The 12,151-nt window shown below is 37.5% G+C and overlaps 1 protein-coding gene across 1 annotated transcript in view; it reads right to left on the reverse strand.

The window, feature by feature from the left end:
- Positions 1-1,488: 1,488 nt before the first annotated feature.
- Positions 1,489-12,151, reverse strand: part of ubl3a (ubiquitin-like 3a) — a 53,342-nt gene continuing 42,679 nt past the window's right edge. The window contains exons 3-5 of the mRNA XM_073043840.1: positions 7,015-7,101; positions 3,802-3,879; positions 1,489-3,181 (exon numbers count right to left, since the gene is read on the reverse strand). Of these exons, the coding sequence (XP_072899941.1) occupies positions 3,129-3,181; positions 3,802-3,879; positions 7,015-7,101 (218 nt within the window). The 3' untranslated portion in view covers positions 1,489-3,128. The remainder of the gene's footprint in view (positions 3,182-3,801; positions 3,880-7,014; positions 7,102-12,151) is intronic.

The raw sequence follows: 12,151 nt of genomic DNA on the forward strand, positions 1-12,151 counted from the left end.
CTATCTCTGATCAGCAGTGCCACGCCCCCACCTCTTTTGCCTCCCTCCCTGTCCTTTCTGAAACATCTAAAGCCTGGCACTCGAAGTAACCATTCCTGTCCCTGAGCCATCCAAGTCTCTGTATTGGCTACAACATCATAGCTCTAAGTACTGATCCACGCTCTAAACTCATCCACTTTGTAATTGTAAGGTGAATACTTATGGCAATTGAACATGCTGAGTGACAATAGCAGCTCAGTAATATGCTTCTGCTCTCACACCTGCAGGATGCTTCCTTTAAGCATTTTCCATTACTTCTTCGTAGAACACCAGGTGAATGAAATCTGAAAATAGCCTAGGAGATACCCTGGGTTAAGCCAAATGCTTTAGGCAACAGACACTGGAATGTAGCATTAGGGATAGGACGAAGGAGAGCCAAGAGTTGTGGATCAAAATTAAGTGGCTGAAGAAGAAAAGATATCACTTATGATTGCAGATTTATAAGAATTAAAAGTCACACTGTTGAACATATAACCCATCTAGCTTTAGTAAGATTTAAGAGCAGAAATAAAATTCAAATTAATTCAAAACTAATATTTGATAGACCAAGAATAGAATAAAAACATGTTCTGTAAGTGATCGAGATCAAGTGATTGTAGTGAAAGGATATCAGAATGTGTCAGTAACAAATTGATTAAGTTGATACATGGGATGGATTGGGCCCTCTGTGGTTCATGGAGAGTGACATTATTTGGTTATTAATCAAGCTCTGGTTAAGCCATGCAAAAGAAAACTCTGTATATTTTGCATCCATAATTCAAAGGGAACCTAGAATCACTGTAGAATGAACAAAGATATTTTCCTACAATGGTAGGAAAGAGTGTACTATTATTTTTTTTAAATGAACAACCCATGATGTATTTGAGATACTTCCACTTAGAGAGCAATCCAAATCCGGACACCATAAGCCTAACACCATAAAGAAAAAGAATCTTACTAAGTAGGCTACATCAAACCTGTTCCACCATTCAACAATATCATGGCAGGCCTACACTTGGGTCCAGTTCAACTTTCCTGTCTAACCCCTACAATCGTTGAAAGTAGTATTCAACAAAATTCGGCACAGAATTAAAATATTAGCCCAGATAACTGAACAGACTAATGGAACAAAATAGATGTGTTCCTGAAGAGAATTCTATAGCACAGGTCACGAGATGTCGAAACCAAGTAAAAGGAATGCAGAGACCAGAGAGTTTTATGGCTGGAGACAGTGAGAGGAAGGGGGCAAGACAAAGGATAGAATTAAAAAGAAAATTTCAAAAGCAAGAAATTTTGTCTGTTCTGCACAATGGACATTTAATGTACACCTCTTTCTAATTGCTGTTGTGACAATAATAGACATAAAAAATCTTAAATTGTAAATGTGTAAATGAGATAGCAAGAAACCAACTTACTGACAATAAATTTGGAAGTATATCTATGTAAATAATACCCAATAGAATCAATGCATGAACTGCAATATTTTATTTTAGTTTACAGAAGTAATCTATCATTACAGGTTGCAGAAAGAAAATGTTCAGTGATATTTACAATCATTGCAAAACATAGCTCTATACAAATTTTATCCTGATCAATATGAACAATATTTTGTAAGAACTATTGCATGTAAAGCATACTAAAAACAATAAACACAGATAAAAGGGGAAAAAGCAATTAAGATATGACAATCATCTGAAAAACTATTACATATACCATCAAGTTCAACCTGGGAAGATGATTCTATTAGATATAGAACACAGTCAACCTGCAACATTTTAAAGCTGCTAATATTACTTACATTGGTATATTTTGTTATACTACAAGGAAATCTATACTTGTTAACAAGTTCTATTCTCAGTACTGTATAAGATTCTTATTAAATATATTCTACACATTTGTAATTCAGATGGGAGGACACAACCTCCCCCACTGAAAAATATAAAAACTTTATTTTTTTTTTACAGATTCGGACGAAAGTAGCTCATGCTTCAGTGCTGTGCAAAATTCTCTAGGTTTAATTAGCATATCATTTATAATTTTATACAAAAGGAAGGGGAAGGCTGACACAAAAACTTGGGCCAACCAATATTTCAGTTTCCCCATCTTTTGCACAACTGCAAGCACTAGATACAGAAATGCAAATTATACAACTACTAAAATAGTTATGGTAAAGAAAAACAAAATAACGTACTCAGCTTGATGAGTGACTTCCCTACGATATTTTAATTCTGTAATAGGTTAGAAACTATCCAGTCAACAGTAAGGTTATAAGACAAAAACATTACTGATAGAGACATGATTAATAGAACTTTCTACCACAAATATACTAAATATTCAGCAGTAAGAAAGAGAAAAGCTTCAAAGCTTCGCTCTCTCCCTCTCTCTCATTAAGGCTATAAAATGCTTTGTGCAACAAATTAAGCCTTTGTAGGCAATGCTAAAATATTGCAGTGCACAAAGAGAGAGAATCTTTGCAATAAAATCTACAAGCTCATCAAAATATAGGCACATACACTTCCATGACCTAATACTTAAGAGTAGACTTACCCATATTTTAATAATTATGAAATTTGCATGAAATTCATTTGTGGGATAAAAATTATTTCACAATTAACTGCTAAGTCTTTACTGTAATTTAAACTTTAAAGCAAGTCTGTCTTCATTATCTGGTTAACAAGGCAACATTAACACTACAATCAGCAGTGCGTATTTCCTCCAAGAAATGCTTGGGTTAAGAAAAATAACCTAATCTTTTTAAAAAAGCACTTTGATGCACATTTGTTTAAATTCAGCACAGCGTGGTTATAGCAAAATGGGGTCAGTGGTGTAAATATTCTTCAGTTTAACTTTGCTTGTTCACATGTAGAAATAAATACAGAAACTATAGAAGGCATTATAGGAAGTAACAAAAAAACTGAACAAAAATGAACATTACAACAGAAGAGCTTTAAAATAAACCAAACAGAAATGCTCCAGTTTTTAAATATTGATCTCATGAACAGATTTGTTTTAAAAAGAGTTCTTGAAGCAATGTTACTTCTTTTTTATATCAGCAGCATGAAAGACAAGGACTATATTACATCACGGTTAGCAGAAATAAGTGGAAGTATTTACAGAATGACACAACAATTGCTCTCTCCAGTCTTTTCACGGTTCCTTTGACCTAGAGACATTAAATAAAAATTTTGGTGAGAAACAACCTTATGACAATGTAGTTTTCTTGTTTCACTTTTCCCCTGAAAGATTTTCATTTCCACATAGCCCCCACTGAGTAAAGAACAGAAACAATTCTCATGCTGCTGGAAGAGGCTCAATGGATTACTCAGATTTCCTTTTTCTATAACCATGCAACTGCTCTCTATTAAAATACTTAAGTTTTAGTCAATTTCACATCTAACTACAAATGAAATTGAGGTAACTGGAAATGAATCAATGGTTCATTGCAGGAAACATACAGATATTTTGTACAGAGTTGTAAATGTCAATTAAATGATGAACCAACTCAAAATAATAATGAGCCTCATTTCTTATTTGCATAAAAATTAGATTGCAATCACTTTCAAAAAGAAAAATCTTTAGCATTAACAAAATACAGATGCCAATTTATGCACTACAAGTAAGCATGGTCACAGATAATAGTCATATTAAATGACCAGATGTCAGCTAAGGGCAGAGGGCCCTCCCAGATCTACCAATAAAAGTACATTCAAAATAAACATTTCCAGTAAAATATAAATTGTTTTCCTTTTTTTAAAAAAAAAGTGCAACTGAGTAGGTCCTTACCCTGGGAATTTGGCTCTGGCAATGTTTCTCTTGCAACCAAGTGCATTACAGTAGTTTTACCAAGCGGAAGCTTTAATGCTGTAAACGGTACATGATAATTAATCTCAAATAATTTATTCAACTAAATCTCCAGCAAAATACAACTGTTTAAAAAAGCAAAAGAGAATCAACCTATTCAAACTCTGCAAGTTTTAAATAGGCAATGGCTTCCATTGTATAATATTGTTCTTCTGATCCGATGATCCCTCGTTGCAACTCTGAATCATGCTTTGAAATCAATCCATATCATTCAAATTTCAATCGACTAGAGACAGTTATCATGTCACATAAATGTCCAATGCGTAACTACATCAAACAATAAATACCAAGCAACTTCCCCATGATCTTTAGTGTTACAGCAGTCAGTGAATTCTGCATCACCTATATACTGGATGTTATCACTGTCCAAAAGGCATAGTGTACCAGCCTTCTCTCATCCAGAACATTGATGTGGAATTCAATGATGGTGGTACCAATGAAGGTTAATGTAAAAGCCAAATGCTGTCAACATTAGGATGGATGAAATATAGCTTTGACTTCCAGGTATGAGCTAAAATGATGTTTTTCCAATGCAAGTTCTGTCTGCCCTGATGACTGTCATTAACCCTAAGGGTGGCTTTCACAGGAGTGGAGGATGAGAATGGCTGATTACTGGGGCAGATTCCTAAACAACACATGGCCATACACAGGATCAAGTGGGAGGATGAAGTGTGGTTGGTAACGGTGAAAAGTAGAGGGAGCACAATGGGATGGGCCAGGTATCCAGATGGAAATCTTGAGGAGAAAGTGATGAGATAGAGCAAGATGAGAAACAGAGGGGACTGAGGCTCTAAAGAGAGGGCAGGAATTCAGAGAATTGGGGATCAAGGTTGGAAAACAGATTACAAGAACTTCTTTTGGTTTACTCTCAGTTTATTTCCTTTCTTCATTTCCTTTCATACTTCACACATCTCCAAAATTAACTTGGTTATGAAGATTATTAGCATATTTCTGCCAATATTATCAAATTCTACATTCAGTCCACCTTTTCCTTCAGCCGTTGTTACACAACATGCCCTGCAGTATTTCATTCTAAAATATGTTAATTATGAGTTTTTGGAAATGTTCATCCAGGAAATCTGTGAGTAAATGAGTGAGAGAGGGAGCGTATGTAAGAGTACATCAGAAACAAAAATAAGTGTGGAAGAAAAAGTGAAGCAAAGGGAGAGAGAAGCAGTGGAAGGTGTGAGGACAACATTGATGAAGCAAAAGTTAGGGAGGAAAACCAGTCACAGAGATAGAGCTGAAAAGATAAGGGCAAACATAAAATGTTATATAGCAAAAAAGATGGGAAGAGAGACAGTACCTAGAAACAGTTACATACGTGCCCCTTACACACTGTACACCGAAGAACAAAGACACAGGGAGAAACACCTTCAAAGCAAAAGAAAAAGAGATGGAGAGAAAAATTAGAGGCAAAGAAAATATTAGACAAGCTGAAATTCAGAGAGCACCACACACGCTCAAATAGGAAGAAAGAAGTGATATGAAGTGAGAAATCAGATGGAGATTAAAGCAAAATAGAAAGAAAACTAAAGAAAGAAAAACAAATTAAAAATTGGGAGTGTGAGATCGAGCAAGGGAGAAGTGAGAGAATGAAAGTCTGAGAGGGAGAAAGACATTAAGAGGAGAGAGTGGGGGTAGATCTGCACGAGACAGATAATTCAGAAAATGCCAGAAAAAAGAGAAGGGAAAGGAAAATTTAATGGATGCAAACAGAGGGAGAGAGAGCAATAGAAAGGGAGATAAGGAGTGACCGAGGATTATCTGTAGAAAAGAGAAAAAGGGCAGAAAAGAGGCACAGCAGTTAGTGCCACCCTCACAGCTCCATGGAAACTGGTAAACTCTGACCACTGATGCTGTCTGCTCTCTCCTTGACACTGATTTTCCACCAGATGCTCCAGATTCCTCTGACATCCTAAGTACACTAATAGGTTAACCAACTAGCATACATATGGTTAACTGGTTAATCACAGCAGAACTGACAGCAAAGTGAGAGAAAATATTGCAAGTATACAAGGGTACAAGGAGGGACAACATTGGACTGATAGGCATACTCTGCTAGGAAGGTCATATAATCAATATGCAAGCATGAATCTGGAATGATAGACAAAATTATTGGGGAGATAGAAGCAAATGACTTAATTTGGTAGTTAATGTAACTTTAACATAAAAGATTATCCCAAATGACCCTGATTGAAAAATAGCAATGGTCACTGGGATGAAATGTGATGTGGAAGTGAAGAAACATGGGAAGGCAGGATGGAGGGAGATCAAAGAAATCTGAAGTAAAACTGAGATTAATTGACTGACATGGTGGGTGGCAAGGAGAGAGGTAAAATGCAGGTAGGTGTTCTGATTTGGTTTATGTAGAATAGAGATAACGAGTGCAGATATATCACAAAAACAAACCTGGACAAAGGAAGAATAGCAAGCTATTCTGTTGATATCGAAATAGATTTCTCTTGGTGATGAACTGAATGTAGGGCTTGAACTAAAGATGAGAGATGAATAAGATGCATGTTTAACTTCAGTGAACGGCTGGTGAAATGAACAGAAGATTGTCTACCTAGAAAGTTGATTGAATTAGCATGATAATATTCATTAGAACCAAGTTCTAGGTGACAATGCCAGCTAGTCATTCAGATAGCATACTACGGTACATTTGTTTAGTTGAAGATACTGGGTGAATCTAGATATTTTAGGACATAAATTAATCCCACTGTTATCTCTGCAATGTGGCATATGTATAGCAACTGGAAACAAATTAGATGGTAGTAGTATTTAGTTTTATCATACTTCCCACAGGACTGGTTTGGGGGGTGGGGGGCAGGGATGGATGTTTCATTACATTGGAGGTGGTACGTGCATGCTTGTGTTATTATCGGACATATGGGAGAAAGCAACATTTCAAACTTCAGCAAGAAAGAAGAAAAATAATAGTTATTACAGTCAATAGACCATCACAAAGCAGATAAATTAATTAATTAATTAAAATTTTGAACTTAGAAACATTTAGATACTGGATAACATTTATGCTGACTATAAGTATTGATATTAACTGTTTTCATCAATGATAATGTGACCTTTGCTGTTCTTATAACATTCTTACATGCTATTGATTAGATTTCTTACCTCCAAGAGTGACATTTCCATGTAGAAATCGCCCTTGATAGATGAGCCGAAGAATACTTGGACTGCTGACAAATTCATCTTCCCAATCTTAAAGACAAATAAATAGCAATATTAAATCTAGATTTAAAATGTTCCACCTCTACCATGGTACTGAAACAGGCTAAGTCCTTTTCTGTCCTTTTCAACCAGTCTGTTGCTATTGATATGACAAACCACATTATCCTCTTCATATAAATCTTCACAGTCCAGGGAATTCAACATAGAACAGTATAGCAGTGGGCCTATTGGGCATGATGTTGTGCGGACCTATATAAACCTTCTCCATGATAAATCTAACCTTCCCTACTACACAATCCATAACCCATTTTATTTACATCAATTTGCCTGAAGTGCATTCCAGGCACCTATTACACTGCAAAAAAAACTCCTCAAAACTTCCCTCCACTCAACTTAAACAGATGTCTTCTGACATTGGCTTTTGCCACGCTGGGGAAAAGGCACTGGCTGTACACTATATCTACACCTCTCAATCTTATTCACCTTTATCATGTCACCTCTCTTTGAAGTGAAGGAAAATGAGAACAGCATTAGCTCACTATCTTTACTCATAAGGCATGCTCTTGAATCCAGACAGACTCCTGGTATATCTTTTCTGTACCCACTCTAAACCTTCCACATCCTTCCTATAATGAGACAACCCGGACTGAACACAATACAAAAGTGTGGTATAATCCAAGTTTTATACAGCTGTACCATTTCCTTAATGTTCTTCATCAATTCCTTGACTAATGAAGGGCAACACATTCTAAATCTGTGCCCCATTAGATTTTGTAAAACAATGAATGTCTGTCAGGTCGAAAGACTGCTTACCCCTCTCTGAACTCTTAATATGTAGGGTCTGTATGTCTGTTAGTGAGTAAACACTGTTAATGTCTATAGAATGTTTGCTGATAGTAGCTGGATTCTTTCTTAGTCTCAGGCATCTTTAAATTGTGAATGTCTGTAAAGTGGTCAGATAGCTGGTTTGATAGATTTTTGCATTCAGGCTTATAATCTATTTGTAAAGATTAATGCCCTTTTGTAAATCCAAGGGAATGCTGTATGTCCTGACATAAGTGAATGAGGAAAATGTCTAATTGATTTATGAGGACTGTGTCAACTTACGCGGGGTACGTTTGAAAAGAAAACAACTTTTGTCTCAACACAACATCATAGAGTCTATCTGTCTCTGCACTTGTGAAACTTGCATTTATGGGGGTGGTGTCACAGGACTTCAACTGGGACCAGAGATCATGATTGGTGCCTCGAACTTAGGAGTGGTCTCAGGAGCAAGCTGGAATTTGGAGCTCCCCCAATCAAGTGGTGACTAGAATCTGAGCCCAGAAACCTTTGCGCCTTGCAGAAAACTTTCACTTGATAAATAGTATTTTGTGTGGTTATCTGTTTTCTATTTTATGATAATAAATTAGGCTTCAGTTATTTTGTAATGCTTATGCACTTATTACCATATCGTCTGGACGCTCAAATAGTCTGGGTCTGATTAATCCAGCCCACAAAACTTTAGCATTGCAAGCAGTTTCCAGCAAGTGGACAAGCAAGTTGAGCAATACCATATGACTTATCTCGGGTCTCCAGATGGACAAATAACCTTTGAGCTTTTTGGATTGCTGGTTAATGTTCTAAGTAAATGGGGAAATCCCAGATGTCTGAGAAAGTATTTGCTGAATTGTCTGACTTAAGCTTCTGTGTGTAGTACCACAATGCCATAAGCACATAGCTTTTCCTTCTAAGAAGGATTCTCTGTCTCAAGTAGGGTGGATTTTTATGACTGCATTGTGGCAGTTAAAGCTGAGCCCTCTGAGGAAATCAGGTGACTGTAGCAAGAGTACTCAGAACACTGTTTTAAGTGAAACAGCACACAGGGCACCGGAATGTGTTGAGCACTCTGAAGTTAAACAAGTTGCCATGGTAGGTAGATTGGCTACTGTAATGCAAAAGCAATGCATTCACGCAGCTGCGTGATGGTCGATTCTGTAAAGATATGACCTATGGTCTTGCAGCCGGACTGGGACCCAGATACTTGCGGTGGGGATATTTGGTACAATGATGATGATGATTCGATGGGGACGGAAATAATGAAATTAAGGGACACACCCTCAAACATGCAAAAGTTAGAAGAATGTTGATGAACAAAATCAAGCTGCAGTGGTTGTTCCTACTACCACTGTGAACACTTCACAACCACAGTATCACTGAGTTCCAAGATTTAGGCCAAACTTGTCTCAGCACCCAGGGGATCCTTGACCAGCTGGCTCACCTGCCGATGGGATTTAGGAGCTTCCCAACTGTGTTTTTTTAATGTGCATGAATTGATTCAGTTAGGGTCATTAATGACAGACCCATTGACCCTGGCTGAGTTGCAGGCTGGTCAGGCTAATTGAGTTGAACAATAGTTGAATAGTCATACAAAGCAACACACATAAAATGCTGGAGGAACTCAGCATATGAAGCCATCTATGGAAAAGTGTAAACAATTGATATTTTGAGCCCAGGTGCTTCATCCGAAACATCAACTTTTAACTCTTTTCCATAAATTTTGCCTGCCTGCTGAGTTCCTCAAGCATTTTGTTTGTTGCTTTGGATTTCCAGCATCTGCAGATTTGCTCATACAAGCTGTCCGTGCTTTTAACCCTGCCCCTTTGGACTGGGATGCATGTCCTCGGAGACTAGCAGTCTATTTGCCCAACATGAAGTGTCAGAAGTAGATTGGGATAAAGTGCAGGTAATACTGCTTTTAAATCCTGGCAGCAGCAGAGGCATTCTGAGTGCATGATGAATGGAACTAGGAATGCCCCAAAACAGCCACTAATTGTGACTCAACAGTTGGTATTCAAAGAGCCCCTCTTCCCATCTTAGTAGAAAGGAAATGTTTCTGTTCCTGCTGAAGACAGGGCCGAATAAGGAAAAAATTGACGGTGTAACTACTGATGTTTTTAGTGTGTTAAACCGTGAGCACTGTGACCCAGGTGGGTTGCATTTGATAGCTCAGACCAGGAGTTTCCAACCTTTATTACGTCATGGACCCTTACCATTACCTGAGGAGTCTATGGACCCCAGGTTAAGAACTCCTTGAGAACAAATGTACCAGTCATCCTTCCAGCCTCTACACCGGAATGTAATGTTAATCCAAAGGAGGAGATTCCCTGGTTATTTCCAGTCATGGCTGCATTGCACTCTGGATGGCAGGTTAATCAGTGCGTCACATAGGACTCCAGGATTGCTACTATTGCTATAACTGCAACTCACATTCCCATCATCCAAGCGGCCTTATGTAACTATTACCATTTGGTGGTCACAGCATAATAAGCAACGGCAAATCGCCCTGGTGGACACTCTGGCTAAGGTTACTTTATTATATGGGAATCTGGATCTATATACAGGGGAGCACGTGTATTCAGGGATTAGAGGGATCAGATACTGATGCTGTACTAACAAAGTTCTGTCTCGCTATTGGCAAGGGACCTCCTTGATCTGTCCACATGCTTACCTCCCAGGTACCTGAAAACAGTTTGAGAAATGATTTGTCAACTGGAACCTCTATCTCAACACCCTTTGGCAAATTTGCTTTTGGTATTATTAAGTGTCCATTCTGGTTGGAAAGGCAAAATGAGAACCTGTCTTTATACCCTTGCCATCACAAATAGTAGTTATCATGCAAAGTAGTCTCCCTGGAGGGCATAAGCAAATTGATGAGACAGTCAAGTCCCTCCTAAACCTAGAGATTCTTCTTCCTTCCTTATGCCCTTATAATAGCCCTGTTTGGCCAGTTCAGAAGGCTGATGGTTCACGGCACATGATCATTGACGATCGCCAGTTAAATTGGTTTGTCCCTCTGCTGGCCACAGCTGTTCCAGATTTTGAGACCCTTACTGAGGACCTTTCCAGCGGGATTCAGTTATAATGCTTTAACTGATTTAACTAAAGCTTTCTTCTCCATCCCTATTGCTGAACAGTACCAAGATCAATTTGCTTTTACATAGGATAGCCTTCAGTCCATCTTTACACTGCTTCCACAGGGTATGTCCATAGTCCTAATACATACAGGATGACAGTATGAGGAAAAATCTATTCTGAGTTTGTGGATAAGGGTAAGCTGACTAAGCAAGAATGAAAACATTTGTAACTAACTACCTCTCCACTTTTGTTTTCAAAGATTCTTGCCAGAATGTTGCTTTGCTCTATTTTAATGTTTGTCTTGTGTTATGAGATGTCTAACATCTGTTGAGACCCAATGAGCCATTGACAACCTTGAGATTTCTGAAAATACTATTAATGTTTTAAGAAAATATATAAATTATGTGACGTGTGCTAATTGGGGGCCTATGAGGAAATGTTTTAAACCTAGAGTGACTGGCCTCAGACAATCTTTTCTATGAAACAAGGATAAGTGCCAAATTGATTGTAATTTGTCTCTTGCATCCCTGTAGTGTTTGAAGTTCTTACTCGTTCTGTTTGAGTTGTCAACAAGTTGTTGTTAACATCTTGTTGATGTGTTCTTCTTCCCCCCTCCCCCCCCTTAGGGATTAGAACATTTTAATATGAACATTGAGGTTAATCCTTAGATCTGTATAATTTTCTCATTTTAATAATCATGATGATATTAGTTTTAATATTTCAACTGATATTAATATGTACTCTTTGCTTTAAGCAGAAGGAAGAGTTCTAAATATCAGAATCAGGTTTATTATTATTAAAACAATGATAGTCTATCAGATTGAAAGACCACTTAAATCTTTCTGAGTTCTTAGCATAAGGGGTCTACATGTCCGTTAGTGAGTAAAATTTGCCAGTGAGTAAACACCGTTCATATCTGTAAAATGTTTGCTGATAGTAACTGGATTCTTTCTTAGTCTCAGGCACCATTAAATGCAAATGTCTGTCAAGTGATTTGATAGTTGATATTCTTTTTGGATTTCGGCTCATCATTTATATGTAAACATTAATGCCCTTTTTTTAAGTCCAAGGGAACGTTGTATGTCTGGACATGAGTGAATGATGAAATGACTATTTGATTTATAAAGACTGCTTCAATGGACACAGGATGAGTTTGAAAAAAAACAAGCTGCATTGAAACAAC

Source organism: Hemitrygon akajei, chromosome 4 (assembly GCF_048418815.1).
Source record: "Hemitrygon akajei chromosome 4, sHemAka1.3, whole genome shotgun sequence".
Taxonomy (NCBI): domain Eukaryota; kingdom Metazoa; phylum Chordata; class Chondrichthyes; order Myliobatiformes; family Dasyatidae; genus Hemitrygon; species Hemitrygon akajei.